General features: G+C 44.7%; 1 protein-coding gene across 1 annotated transcript; it reads left to right on the top strand.

The window, feature by feature from the left end:
• Window positions 1-2,411: 2,411 nt before the first annotated feature.
• Mfsd6l (major facilitator superfamily domain containing 6 like) lies at window positions 2,412-4,826 on the top strand. Its single transcript, XM_015504521.2, is given in 3 exon segments — window positions 2,412-2,518; window positions 2,785-3,859; window positions 3,861-4,826. Coding segments are annotated over 3 exon segments (1,911 nt in total). The 3' UTR covers window positions 4,590-4,826.
• Window positions 4,827-15,100: the final 10,274 nt, after the last annotated feature.

The following is a 15,100-nucleotide window of genomic DNA, read 5'->3' as shown; positions in this document are numbered from 1 at the left end:
TCTGCCTGAGAAAATTCTAGGGATAGGCAGCTTGAAACAAACACAAAACAAATCAAAACAAGAACACATTGTTTTTTAAAATGGTCACCCATTCTCTCGCCTTCCCTTAGGGGCAAGCAATTTCACTTACCCCGAAGCTTCAGATGTTCCCCGCACAGGCCGCCAAATGCCGCAGTCTGGCTGGGCACAAATCACGAGCCACTGAAGCAGGAACAAACTTTATTTTTGAGCTGCAGGAAAACACTTCACACAGCTCCGGGGGAATCCTCCCGAACGCCACGGCTTGTCCAGGAACCCCCAGCCAGAAATATCTCTCCCGGAAATCCCTCCTCCTGCACTTCCCCAACCAATGGGAACTCTCGGGGAATCCCCGGAAATCCCCACGAGAACTCCAAAATAGTGCGAGAACTCAAAAGTTGCGGCAGAGGCGGATAGTAATGCCTCGCCTGTCAATCAATACTGTTGGCAAAATGCCAGGGGCCATACAGACTCGGCCATGGCTCTCAGCAGGATAGTTTCAGAGGAGCCAGGAATTAAGGACATCAACATTTTTAAAAATTATATCCAGGAGTAAAATATAAAAGATCGATGACACAGCCCAAGTGACAGCCCCAGAACTAGGTATGGGATGGAGGAGAAAATAACAAAGAGAGAACACAAAAGCTTGGACTTGAGCCCAACCCTATCACCTGTGTGGAGTTCCCCAGGAATGCTGGCTATGGAGGTGGAGATGGTGGAAGAATCCCTCTGAAGTTTGGGGATTCAAGAGTAGAGAGGTGGGCACTTCATTTTTGGTCTAGTTGTCCTAGGAGTGGGGGCAAGATCCAGGGCATATTCTCAAGGTCAAGGAGATGGATATAAGAAGAGCTATCTGGGGTATAGATGGACCCACGGGCAGCCTTAGAGCATGTCTCTGTGCCTCCACGGGGCATGGGAAGCAGGCAAAGACTTTCTCAGCGAGAAACAGACACAGCCAAGGAATCTCAAAGAGAAAAGGGTGCATCTGTGGGCTGCAGTGTGAAGCATGGCACCTGAAGGCCAGATATGGGTACCAGACGGAAAACGGTAGGGCAGGTTGCATGCCTCCTAGGACAGATCAGCCCAGGACAGGTCAAGATGGAGTCGCCGATGGATGTTATGGCTTCCACTGATGCTGCTTTCTGTGGCACCTGGAGAGGAAAGGGACTAGGGACAGTCCTCAGTGGGTCTGAGTGTTTCAAAACTCAAAATGACTACAGGGATCACTGAATTTGGTGCATTTACCTGGAAGTTGCTAGATTTTATTTTTTCTGCATTGGTGTGATATAAACTGATTCATATCAATTTGAGCATTCACAATCACTAGGTTTTTAAGTAGACATCTGCAGAGTTTACCAGTTGTTAAGGTTGGGTGAGGGCTTTGAACCTCTTTCCCAGCATCCTGTCTACCAACTTACAATGAAAGCAAGTCTTGACCAAATTCTGCTACACAGAGATGATGGCAAGAAGCCCCTGCTCCCCCCCAATCCACAGCCAAATTAGGTGCTTGGAGCACAAGTCTTATGAGAAGTTTACTGAATCAGTGTCTGGACACTGGGCCACTTTGGAGCAAAGCCTATGGCACTCTTCCAAAGGGTTTGCACTGCTTGAATGTCTAGATTCTTCTGCCCTATTCAAGTGAAAGAGGAAATGCTTCTGAAAAAAACTGTACCCAGTCCACTTTTGGGCACCACTAATTTTGCCAATGAAAAACTAGGCTAATAAATGAAGCCACTTCTGTTGATCTATGATTGTTGAAGTGCTTGTAGTAGCTGCCTCTGGAGTGTGGCATTTTGATTAAATGCTAACCAAGCACCTCTGGAGTGAATACTCACAAACACAGCAACTGGCCTACCTTTGGTATAGATTTAAAACTAGCCAGTACCTAATACTGTTCCAGGGCTCTGATGCACCATCAGGACTGCATCTGACTGCCCTCAGCTGTCAGTTCTATTAGGGATTATTCTGGCTGAAATAAATTGTGTCACCCATAGTCACAACTCTTCTAGGTGCAACTCACGTGTAGTTCCGGGAACAAAAAACACTGCCTTCCTGAAACTTTGATTGTGATGCAAACACAATAAGCAAGGTAAACACGAGAAATAGAAATTATAGTGCATCTGACAGTGAAGTGCTATAGAGAAAAATTAAGCACAGGAGTGTGAGTCTTGGGGATGGCGGTAAAGGCTTGGCAATTTCACTTAGGGGGGACAGGAATGATCCCTATGGGTGGTCATTGATCAGGGGGCATTTAGTAAAGACCTGAAGAAGATGAGGGAGGGAGGAGACTCATGGATATCATTCATTCCATTTTTGCTCTCCCACCCCCAGTTTGAGCATGAAAGTTTTACTCGCTAGAAACAATCCAGGAATTTAGCTCAAGTTCCTGGGCAATGCGGGGTAGCCAGGGGCCAGGTGGGGCCTGTGGCCAGGCTCAGAGCGCACTCTGCAGGCTTCTTCTCACGCCCCAGGTGCACCTGTGCACCACGGGGGAGGCGGGGTGAGGGCGGGAGGCTGGAGGACCTGGCAGGTGCAGCGGCTCCGCCCTCGCCGCCCCGCCCCCTGGGGGGCAGGGCCACTTCCGGGTCAGTGGCCGGACGTGGGGTGGGGGGGTGGCCGTTGGTCGCGTGACCGCAGCGCCGCCAGAGGCCGGAGGCGCAGTCCTGCTAACTCTGCGCTGGGATCCCAGAGCCTCCCTCCTGGGGACATGGGGACACACCTGCCCTGCGCCCCGCGCTGCCCTCCGCAGGTCCGGGTCTGAGGGAGCTGGGCAGCCATTAGCGCGAACCCCCAGTGGGACGTCAGCAGGGCGCTGGGGGTGGCCAGGCTTTTCCACCTGGTGTGCGGAGTCCGGGATGCCTGCGTGACCCGGTTCCTGACCCTCTATCTGAGACAGCTGGGCTTGGCCGCGCCCTGGGTAGGCATCCTAATGGGAACCAAGCACCTGATCGCAGCCTTCTGGGCTCCTTTCTGCCCCTTCCTGGCCAAAAGCTACCAGAAAAGGAGAGTGCTTCTGATCGTGTCGCTGCTTGGTTCGGTAGGAGCCAGCCCCTTCATGGTCCTCATCCCAGCCTTGGACAAAGATCTGGAATACCACTCTTGTAATAGAAGCAGTAGGGTGACCACTACAGTGGTACCCACAGGGGTCACGTTAGCTGTGAACAGCATCCCGGTCCAAGAGTCTGCCTCAAAGCACTCAGCAGGAGGGGCACCCAGCCTCCCAGCCAGGAGGGATCCCCGAATGGTGGAAGCCTCTGGCTTAAGAAATGGACCTGGTGAAAGTGACCAAGAAATGTTCAGTGATCTGTACAAATACTCAGTGGACTCCACTGAAGGAGCCAGGACCATGTCCCAGATTCTCCATTCTGTCACTTCAGGGGTGAAAGCTAATTCCTGGGAAGATGTTTTTGAGGCTTTCAACACTACCCTCACTTTGCTTCCTAAGGCCCCGGAGCTGGGAACTGTGGCCAACTCCTCAGTTGCCCAAGGGGAAGCTCAAGCCCTTCCCTTCTCCTTGGTAGGGTTGCGGTGGACTTTCATCCTCTCCCTGGGGTTCATGGTGTTCTGGGAGCTGCTGACCGCCCCTCTGGAACAGGTGGCAGACGACAGCCTTTATGAATACCTGGATTTTGTGGATGCCACTGACCGATACAGAAGCCTGTGGATATGGAGATCACTGGGCATGGCAACAGGTGTGTGTGGCATTGCAGTCTTGGTAGAGCAGCTGGACTGCTTCCTGGTGACCAATGGCCCTCCGGGTGTGGTGCATTTCTATGGTTATTCGCTGATCAGCACCCTGGCCTTACTGGTGAGCATTGCGTTTCCTGTCCCCATCTACCGGGCGTCAGGAGCCCAGCTACAAAACCGTCAAAGCACTGTCTCTTGTCGGGGGCGACGCCCGCCTCCTTCTCCTAGCCCTCACTGTCATTTTGATAGGAGCTGTTGTCAGTACCGTGCAGAACTTTCTGTTCTGGCACATGATGGACCATGGCAGCAGAGAGTTTGTGATGGGTTTCTCCATTGCCCTGGGCTTGCTGGGGGAAATTCTGCTCCATCCATTCAAAACTGCATTGCTTAAGAAACTGACCAGGGTGGGTGTGATAGGGCTGGGGCTGGGCTGCCTTGCCGGGCAGCTGCTCTACTACTCTTTCCTCTGGAACTGGTGGTCTGTCCTCCCTGTTCAGATCCTGAGTGCCGTCAGCAGCGGTGCTCTATGGTGGGCTGTGGGAGCCTCCATAGAGGACCTGGCCTCCCCTGGCACAGAGAGGCCTCTGAGTACCATGTTCCAAAGTCACTTTTACGGTGGTGGCTGTAGCCTGGGCAGCTTCGTGGGGGGCTTCGTGGCCATGCACTTCAGCCTGGCTGTGCTCTACCAGGCCTGCTGTGTGCTCCTGTTGCTCTGGTTAGCCCTGTTCCTATCCGTCCAGCTGAGGCTGCCCCAAGACCGGAAGATCAACTACTCAAAGCTGCTGACTGTGGAGGGAGGTGACACCAGCGACTCTAAGCAGGGCTCAGAACGGGACTGGTTTGTGAAGGTCATGAGGGAGGAGCACTCAGACTGGAAGGGCTGAGAGGAGGTCTCAGTGCTGGGAAGGGACTAACGGATCGACAAAACTGTCTGCTGAGGACAGAATCCTGCCCTGGACTACCGGGAGCCTTGGGGATGAGGAGGCACGTCAATGCCAAAGGCCCAAATGGATCATCTCATTGCATGATTTTCTTTACTTTTGTAGTAAAAAGAGATTTGACTCTTTCTCTTTTTTTGCCTTTTTAAAATAATGGAGGAAGAATACATTTGCTTTAAAACATTCTTTTGTATTCACTTTTTTTTTTTTTTTTTGGTACTGGGGGATTGAACCAAGGGGAACTCTATCACTGAGCCCTCTCACCAGCCCTTTTTATTTATTTATTTATTTATTTATTTATTTATTTATTTTTGAGACAGGGCCTTGCTAAGTTGCCCAAGCTGGCCTCAAACTTGTGATCCTCCTGCCTCAGCCTCCCAAATTTCTGGGATTACAAATGTTCACCATTGTACCTAGCTTTTTCAATGTATTTTGATGGAGAAGTTTTGCAGGAGCTTCAATTGCACTGATTCTGGTGCTGTTGGATCCAGCAATGGCTGAAGTGATCTAATCAAAATGGAGGTGCCAGTAAGGCAAAAAAAGGCCTGCCAGATACAATGGCCAGGCAGGGTGACTGACTTAGATGAGCCTTGCAGTCCCATGGGTCATAGAGGCCTGATCCTATAAAAACCATGCTGGGGCCAGGAAACAGTAGCAGTGGACACCCAACCCTCTCCCCATAAAGAGCACCCACATTCACCCCAGTGCTTAAGTTCCCTATGGGAGAAAATAATAGGGCAGTACTGTGTATTGGGGGTCAATAGGTTTCATTCATATTCTCAAATATGTATGTCACCAGGGAAAGGATCCTTAGAATCATCATCTATGTTTACACTGGAGCAGGGGCCATTGAATCCCTTTGGACTCAGCTTTGCACACTCCATCTCTCTCAAGAGCACACGAAGATTTTAACATTTACTTTGATTAGGGGGCAGTGGTCTCCATAGAGTAGAATGCTATGTACCTGTGCCCAGCCACTTCTGGGGTTTCCCCCAGAATCTTCCCTGAACCCCAGGGTAGGACCCTTTCTTCCAGAGGCCAGTCCCAAAGAGCCCAATTCTACCTTCTGATAAAGTAGATATGGATGTTGGATTTAGAAGGAGCCTCATGTATAACAAATGCAGAATGTCTTACAGCTGGAGAATGGGAAAAGAGACATGAATGCCCACTGCCTCAGATATGTTTCTAGGGTCTTGATTCTTTGTAAATGCTCCCTAGAAAGCCTTACAATACAAATAACCCCAATGCAAAATTAGCTTTGCTTTAAACAGAGATTCATTTGACTCACACAGTATGTCTAGGGGTAGGTGGCCCAGAGCTGATAACAGCTGCTCATTAGGGACCTAGGATCCTTCCATATCTTGGCTCAGCTTGTAGGCTTCCTTCTCATATTTGTACTCATAATAACAAGATGGCTTCTGCACCTCCAGACCTCTCATCCATGTCCAAGCAGGAAGAAAAGGGAAAGACAATAGGGCACAGGGGTAAATGGGCTCAGAAAAACAAAAGCCTTCCCAAAATTCCTCAGCCAACTTCTGAGTGAATTGTGTCACATGATCATCCCAACCGCAAGGGAGTATGGAAGGCAAGAGTATTTTCATCTGGGTGCAGTGATACCCCAAGCAAAATCTGGATTGTGTTAGGAATAAGAGAGGCTGGGTGCAGGATTGTCATCTAGGAACAGATGCAGCAACTGGAAGGAATTCACAGGGGAATTTGCATCCAGATTCATCTCATTCGAAAGCTTATGTTCCTTTTCACCCCAGTAAACCAGCCTCCCCAATTCACCATCAGAAATGACTTTAGCAGTTTGACCTCAAACACCATAACCCAAAAAATAAACCAAAATTTCTATCTGCATTTTACATGAGAAATGGAATCTCAGAAAAATCCCACAGTGAGTCATTGGAAGAAACACTATCAGAGCCTTTAACCCCTTATCCCAAATTTAAGGCATTCCTTTTATTCCAATAGTCCCCAAGCCCCAGGAGCACATACAGAAGGACAGTTCCTGGGCTCCATCAGAATCTCCCTGGAGGGCCCAGAAAGCAATTTTTGATGCAAAGTGATTCTGACGTAGTTAACCAAGCACTGGTCCAACTCAGTTCCCTGTCCAGAACCCTTTGTCTCTCTACTTCCTTACCAAATACTTCTACTGTGCAATGAAAAGAATCATGGGCTATTGATTGGCTACTATAGACCAAGCACTGCTCTAAACACTTTCCAGGTACAAGTTCATCTTATCTTCAAAACAATCACAAAATGTAGTCACTATCACCATTCTCAATTTATAGGTAATAAAGCCCATGGCTAAGTAATTTACTTGAGGTCACACAGATAGTAGATGGCAGAGTCAGGCTTCAGACCCAGCCTGGTGGCTCAGGGATCTGACATTTTGATGACTGTGATCTATGGTGGGAGGATTAAATTGAAATTTTAGGGGCCTGGAGATATGGCTCAGTGGTAGAGTGCTTTCTTAGCATATGTGAGGCCCTGGGTTAGATCCCCAGCAACATACACACACACACACACACAAGATTTAAGGCAGCTATTACTCGAAACATATTGGATAGTAGATAGCATTCACTAGGTAGACAGAATGTAGAATAATTATCTTTCTGGCACAAACCAAAGACAGGAATTGGCATAAGAAAAGAGCTAAGATCATAAATGTGGTTTAGACTGAGGAAGAGAAAGAAGAGAAAGAGTTTTCTTTGCCATCCTTTTTCTTTTTTTTTTTTTTTAATTTTTCATATTGTGGTTGTTTTTTTCCACATTTTTAATTGGTTCATTATAGTTATACATAATAGTGGGATTTGTTGTTGTATATTCATCCATGAACACAATATCTAGCAGCACTTCCCTGCTCCCTCCCCCTCCCCTCTGTCCCCTCCATGTCCCCTCCCTCTATTCCACTTACCTTCCTTTGATTTTCATGACATACCCCACCTTTCTTTTCCCTTTTCCTCTCTAACTTCCACATAGGAGAGAAAACATACAACCCTTGGCCTTCTGAGTTGGGCTTATTTCACCTAAGGTAAGGGTCGTTTCTTTGCCCACAGGTAAATCTGTGTTGGGCTGCTTAGTCAACATTTGTGTTTGTCAAGAATTGTGCTACTTGCCTGGGGAGTTCAAGGATTGATAAAAATGATAGTTCTGGCCTCAAAAAAAGTCGAGCTAGAAATACTTAAGTACATGAGCACATATATAAAGGAGCATGGGACAGCATGAAAAATGCCACACAGAAAGCATTAGTGGAATTTAAGAAAGGGACACCTCATTTCTGATGAATGAACTCCAAGAAGGTTCAAGAAGGAGATTGCATTTCAGTCTAAGCCTTCATGGAGAGGTAAACTCTGTGTGTATGTGTGTGTGTGTGTGGTACTAGGGATTGAACCTGGGGGTGCTCTACCACTGCTCTATACCCCCCAAAGTTTCTTTTTTAAGTTTTTTAAAATTTTTAATCATTAAGTTGTGGAGACTGGCCTCAAACTTGCAATCCTCTGTCTCATCCTTCCAAATTGCTGGGATTATCAATGTGTACCACCACAGCCGGCTTGGGGATAGATCAACTTTTAACAGGTAAACAGGTAACTCAGGAAAGGGCATTCTAGAACAGTGTGAGCAAAGCTACAGAGAAGGGAAAAGCATGGAGAATTCTTGAATACAGTTTGGCCAGAGCAAAGGTTTTGTATAGGACAGAGCTGAAAGGCAAGACTGGAGTGATATTGGGACTAGATCATAAAAGGTCTGATTCTGTAGAGACTGGGGAAACCATGGAATGTTCTAGACAGGGTCATGACAGGCAATGTCTACACTAAACTCTTTTTAAAAATAGCTTTATTGAAGTATTGTTTACATACAATTAACTGCACATATTTAAATTGTACAGTTTGTTAAGTTTTGAGACAAGAGCTGTTCATATTACAATGACTTCTGACTCGGGTTTTATTACAGCCAAAGGATACAAATCAGAAACAGCTGAAGCAAAAGACACAGGCTGGTCGCCGTGGCACACACCTCTAATCCCAGCAGCTCAGGAGGCTGAGGCAGGAGAATTGCCAGTTCAAAGCCAGCCTCAGCAATGGGGAGGCACTAAGCAACTCAGTGAGACCCTGTCTCTAAATGAAATACAAAATAGGGCTGGGGATGTGGCTCAGTGGTTGAGGGTCTCTGAGTTCAATCCCTGGTACCAAAAAAAAAAAAAAAAAAGACACATAGGGCAAGACCAGGGAGGGACCCAAATGTGGAACCCCTGTGTGCTCTCCTCCGAAGCATTACTCTCCCAGCTCGTGAACTTGTGACACTGCATCCCAACAGGGAGACTCGGCCAACTGTTGATGTGCTCAGTTTTTACTGGAGCTTCATTACATAGGCAGCAATCATTGACTCACTGGACTGTCACTCCATCAGTCCCTCCCTCTCCCCAGAAGTCAGGCTGACATCAAATGGCTAGAAGTCCTAACCTTCTAATCACATAGTCTTTCTGCCACCACCAGCCCCCATCCTAAGTCATTCATTAGCATAAATTATCTAGAGGCCCATGATGAATCACCCTCATTAGCATACATTCAAATGTGGTCTGAGGATCCCACCATAAATAACAGACACTCTTACAACATGGAAAACGCTAAAGATTTAGCAGTTACCTTCTAGGAACCCAGGACAAAGGCCAAATTCATTATTACAAGGATAACTATTTTGAATTATGATGCAAAATAGGGTTGTTGAGTTTATTAGTGGTGCACGCCTGTAACCCCAGCAACTGGTAGGTTGAGACACGAGGCTCATAAGTTTGAGACCAGCCTCAGGAACATCATCAGCAAGTTAGTGAGACCCTGTCTCAAAATAAAAAATAAAAAAAAATTGGGTATGTAAGAAAGTGGTAAAGCATCCCTGGGTTCACTTCCCAGTACCAAACAAATAAACAGTACATTCCTTTTCATTGCTAAGTAGTCTTCTTTTCTTTGGATAAACCAAATCTATCTATTCATGCACCTGCTGGTGAACATTGGATTATTTCCAAGTTTGACTATTACAAATAAAGCTTCTATGAATATTCATGTTCAAGTTTTTCTATGCATTCATTTGTTGGATAAACATTTTGGAATGGAACAGCTAGACTGTATGGTAGCTATATGTTAACTTTTTAAATGTAAAAATACTTATTTAATGACTATAAGCAAGACCAAGCAGTAGAATTGCGCTTCTTCTGCAGACTGGGTACAATGAAATGCTATGATTTTCCATACAAACATGAAACAGTATTCATATGGAATAAACACCCTTACAAATAACTGATGCACCAAGTTCAACCAAAGCAAAACACAAACTGAAAATTGTTGGGGTTATTCATATCTTAAATTTAACATGCTTGCTTTATGTAAAAAATACTTGTAGAAGTTCATAATAAATTGTTTCTATTTCTAGAAACTACGGAGAAGACATACTCTATTGTTAATTTCGTTAAAGAAACTCTTGAATTTGAAATTACTCTTAATCCCACATTAAAATAACTTTAGATCAAATGCCTTCTTCTAGCAATTAGCTGCCTTATTTAAAAATTTGTTTTAGAATTAGTGATAAATATGCATTTTAAAACATGATAATTCCATTATAACCAATGGAAAGTTAAGACTCTATTTCCATACCCCTTAAAGCTTTTCTTTACTGCAACAAATTTGTTTTTACACTTTAAATTTAAAAAAAAAATTTAAGCAAATGTATTATTGGAGACAAGTCAGTTTTACAATCTGTACGTTTAAAAGCAGGCATTACCCTTTATTATACTCACTTGCTTAAATTATTCATTTTTGTAGGAATCAGATGACACTATGCTTACTGCACAGCGCCATACTGGTATATGACATAACAGGAAACAGTATGTTATGTTAATAATTACTATTAAGAAAAGATTGTGTTTTATGCATTCAGAATTGGTTGTTGAAATTCTCCCAGCTGGTTCAACCTTTGCAGATCCCCTACCCTGTGTTGAGCCTTGCTTACCAGTGTAGGATATTTTCTAATTCTAAATTCTGTCCATTGGAAGCAATTGGCAAGTCATCATAATATGCCTTTTTTCCCGGTATGTGTTAATTCGTTAAGAAATTGCTTTAAGAAAGAGTTTTCTGCAGCGTTTGCACTATTTACATTCCTACCAGGTGGAGTTCCAGCTCCTCTGCACCCTCACCCAGACCCAGGATAGTTGATCTTTCTCATTTTAGCCATCTTAACAGGCATGTAGCAGTATCTCATGGTGATTTTTAATTCACACTTGCCAAAGAGCAAATGTGTTGAGCCCCTCTGCGTTTTACTGTGCTTTTGACAATTAACCAGCAGCAAAGAAGCGAGTAACATTAAAACACTTTCAGGTGCCCAGGTGCACACATCACCTATCAGAACGCTAAATGCTTCAGAGCAGTGGTCTTTGTGCCTGGAGTACATGAAAAGAAAAATGAACCATCAGAAAGACTTGATAACTTTGTATCTTGGGTAGTTCCACTTACACATAAACCTCAAGAGATGGAATCACACCAGATGAGCTCTGGAGGTCTCTGAGTATTCCATTCTGTGTGTGGGGACGAGGCCTCTGTGGGAAAATGCTGAGACCACCAACAGCTTTGGAAGTTTATAAAACTGTGGAAGACGATCTGCAGTCCAAATTACCCTGTTTAAACAAGGTCTGTCCCTCCCACCCCGTTGGCTGTGTGCATTACCAGCGTGCTGTGTGGAAACTCTGTTCTTTCCAACAGAGACGCATTATCCGAATCCCAAACCTTTCCTCACCACCACCTAATTTTTATGTACCCTAAAGTTGGTTTACCATCACCCTGTGACCCTGTTCCCCAAATGAGGTTTACAACATTTTGAGGCTTATAGTCCCCTCTGAATAACCTAATGTCATGTGTGCTGTCCACTGAAATATGCATATCAGATTGTTCATGCTCACTACATTTCATGGATTAGAAAAAAAAATTCCCAAAGCAAGAGCAACAAACATTTTACTAGCTTCAGGTTAATAGATTTTTTTTTCCAAATATATTGCCCATGGCCCAAATTTGAAAACTTCTTTGCTAATTTTGTCTTCCCTTGCCTTTTGCTATCACAAACTTTTCAGATGCTCTGCATTTTGTTACATCTCCTTGCTCAGCCCATTGGACTTTTCTTTTTCTGGCTGTGATGACCTTGGGTGAGACGTGGGGATGAAGGAGCATTCATTCTAAGTAAAGGCTCTGGGGGGGATTTTTCAGGACAAGAGAAACTCAGGGCTCCGAGTATGCCATTGAGCACGCCACCAGGACCACGATCATGGGTTGAGGTCGAGCATGAGATCTCAACTGTCCAATCAGAGTAACAGTCAATGGAAACATGCCCTTGGAAAGTGGGATTGATGCTACCCACTCTATTTGTGCAGATGTGAAACTTTGAACAGCATTTTGCCACTGTGATGAAGACTGCCTTGGAATAAAGCTGACAAGGGAGAAGGAAAGGCATAGCTAACAAATAGAATGAGACATGACAAGGTAAATGTCAAGAGGAAAGTTCAAACAGTATTTCAGAAAGTGTGGGGCAGGCATAATGCTTGATGCTGGGGTATTCAGAAAAAAACTTCTCGGAGATTGTTAAACAAGCCTGCATATTCAAGGAAGGAAAGACGGGGTCAGAGAGACTTAAACTTCCAGTTGTGACTTCTACCCTACCAGCGACTCTAGCCAATGATTCAGGAAAGTTTCCCAAAATCAAAGTCAATGAAATCTTAGCTCCCTGCCTTGTGGGTCTCAAAGATATGGAGCCTGACATTTCTTGGTTCTGGCCAAGAGGAAAGTAAATATTGAATGAGCCACTAACTGTTTTTCTCATATTTACTTCGACCATTAATTTCCAACCAAGTTTTGTAGAAAATTTCATTCTAGTGGGGTGGAGGGTTACAGAAGAGCAATAGAAAAGGATTCTGTGGCCAAACAGCTTTGGAAAATGATATCAATTATTGTCACCTCTTAGAAACTTACAATGCCTACTAGCAAATAAAGACTCTCAAAGGCCCTGTAGTCGACAGACCTGTTTAGCTAGGTTTGACCTGTAAATCCCATCCTGTATTTGATATCCGAACCTTTTCCCTGTGAAACGCCAATCATGATCTTGCAGAACGAGTGTTCCCTAGAAGACGTTTTGGGAAATGCCAACATTAGCAGCTCTCTCAGCGACCTTTTCAGTTCAGCAGAGTTGGTGCTCAGAGACAAATCTGGGCTCCCAGACTGGCAAGAATCCTGGGCATCGTGCTAAGAGCAGAGCTTGTCTCATGTGGTCAGTTTTATGAAGAGAGAGATGACTATAGCCTCATTTTACAGATGGAGTGACTAGGGCTCAAAAGGTTACAGTTCAAAGCCATATCTATCTGACCCTGGAGTCCATCTCTTAACCACTATGCTAAACCAATTCAGGTTGGGTGCAGTGAGTGGCATAAGCCTGTAATCTCAGCAGCTCAGGAGGCAGAGGCAGGGGGATTGCAAGTTCAAAGCCAGCTTCAGCAATAGTGAGGTGCTAAGCAACTCAGTAAGACCCTGTCTCTGAATAAAATACAAAATAGGGCTGGGGGTGTGATTCAGTGGTCAAGTGCCCCTGAGTTCAATCCCTGGTACCTCCCCCCATTTTTTTCCCAGATAAATAGGGAGCTTATTTCTAGCAGAGGAGCAATGATCAGAGGTCATGGAATGGTAGGGATAAGACATTAAGTTCGTGGGTGAATTTCACATGGGGATTCACGACAAATAAGGTTGGAGAGGTAGGCTGGACATTCATAGGATATCTATAAGGTTGGGAATCCTATATGTCAACCCAAGGGAAAGGGAGCTCACCATAGTTGAACTTTGCCTCCTCTCTGTGCCTGACACCTGCATACAATACTGCCTAACCCAGCGGGAGACACTAAGCCTCAGAGAGGTTAGCTACTTAGTTGCCTAGTTTCATGACTATTAGATGGTTGGTAGAGCCATGGCTTGAACCCTGATCTGACCACTAAAAAAATTCTCATGGCTCTTTTGGACACCATGCTGCTTCTAGAGAAATGAAGATGTTCCCAGTCCATGGAGAAGCATTGAAAGTGTTTGGCTGTCTTGCTGGTTGCATTGTGAATGAGAGGTCTAAGTAGGAGAAGATGCTGGGGGATGAGGTGTCTGTTTTATTTATTTATTTTTTTTTTTAAATGCTTCACTTTTATTTTTTTCCATTTTATTACTCTTTCTTTTATCTTTTAAAATTCATTTCTTTCACATTTCTTTTTTACCAATATTTACTGAAACTGCCCCTCTCTTCCAAGGCAATGGACAGGAGTAAAATAGTAGTAAAACATATACATTACTTCTTTTTTTTTTTTTTTAATTTTTTATTGTGGGTTGTTCAAAACATTACAAATTTCTTGACATATCATATTCCACACTTTGATTCAAGTGGGTTATGAACTCCCACCTTCACCCCATACACAGATTGCAGAATCACATCAGTTACACATCCATTGATTTACATATTGCCATACTAGTGTCTGTTGTGCTCCGCTGCCTTTCCCATCCTCCACACTCCCCCCTCCCCACCTCTCCCCTCCCCTCCCCTCCTCTCTCTCTACCCCCTCCACTGTATAACCCTGAGGGTCTCCTTCCATTACCATGCAATTTCCCTTCTCTCTCCCTTTCCCTCCCACCTCTCATCCCTGTTAAATGTTAATCTTCTTCTCCTGCTCTTCGTCCCTACTCTGTTCTTAGTTACTCTCCTTATATCAAAGAAGACATTTGGCATTTGTTTTTTAGGGATTGGCTAGCTTCACTTAGCATAATCTGCTCTAATGCCATCCATTTCCCTGTAAATTCTATGATTTTGTCATTTTTTAATGCAGAGTAATACTCCATTGTGTATAAATGCCACATTTTTTTTATCCATTCGTCTATTGAAGGGCATCTAGGTTGGTTCCACAGTCTTGCTATTGTGAATTGTGCTGCTATGAACATCGATGTAGCAGTGTCCCTGTAGCATGCTCTTTTTAGGTCTTTAGGGAATAGACCAAGAAGGGGAATAGCTGGGTCAAATGGTGGCTCCATTCCCAGCTTTCCAAGAAATCTCCATACTGCTTTCCAAATTGGCTGCACCAATTTGCAGTCCCACCAGCAATGTACAAGTGTACCCTTTTCCCCACATCCTCGCCAGCACTTGTTGTTGTTTGACTTCATAATGGCTGCCAATCTTACTGGAGTGAGATGGTATCTTAGGGTGGTTTTGATTTGCATTTCTCTGACAGCTAGAGATGGTGAGCATTTTTTCATGTACTTGTTGATTGACTGTATGTCCTCCTCTGAGAAGTGTCTGTTCAGGTCCTTGGCCCATTTGTTGATTGGGTTGTTTGTTCTCTTATTGTCTAATTTTTTGAGTTCTTTGTATACTCTGGATATTAGGGCTCTATCTGAAGTGTG

The sequence above is a fragment of the Marmota marmota genome, unplaced genomic scaffold (assembly GCF_001458135.2).
Source record: "Marmota marmota marmota unplaced genomic scaffold, marMar, whole genome shotgun sequence".
NCBI classification, from domain to species: Eukaryota; Metazoa; Chordata; class Mammalia; order Rodentia; family Sciuridae; genus Marmota; species Marmota marmota.
The sequence above is the reverse complement of the archived record's forward strand: the minus strand, read 5'-3'. Positions and strand labels throughout refer to the sequence as shown.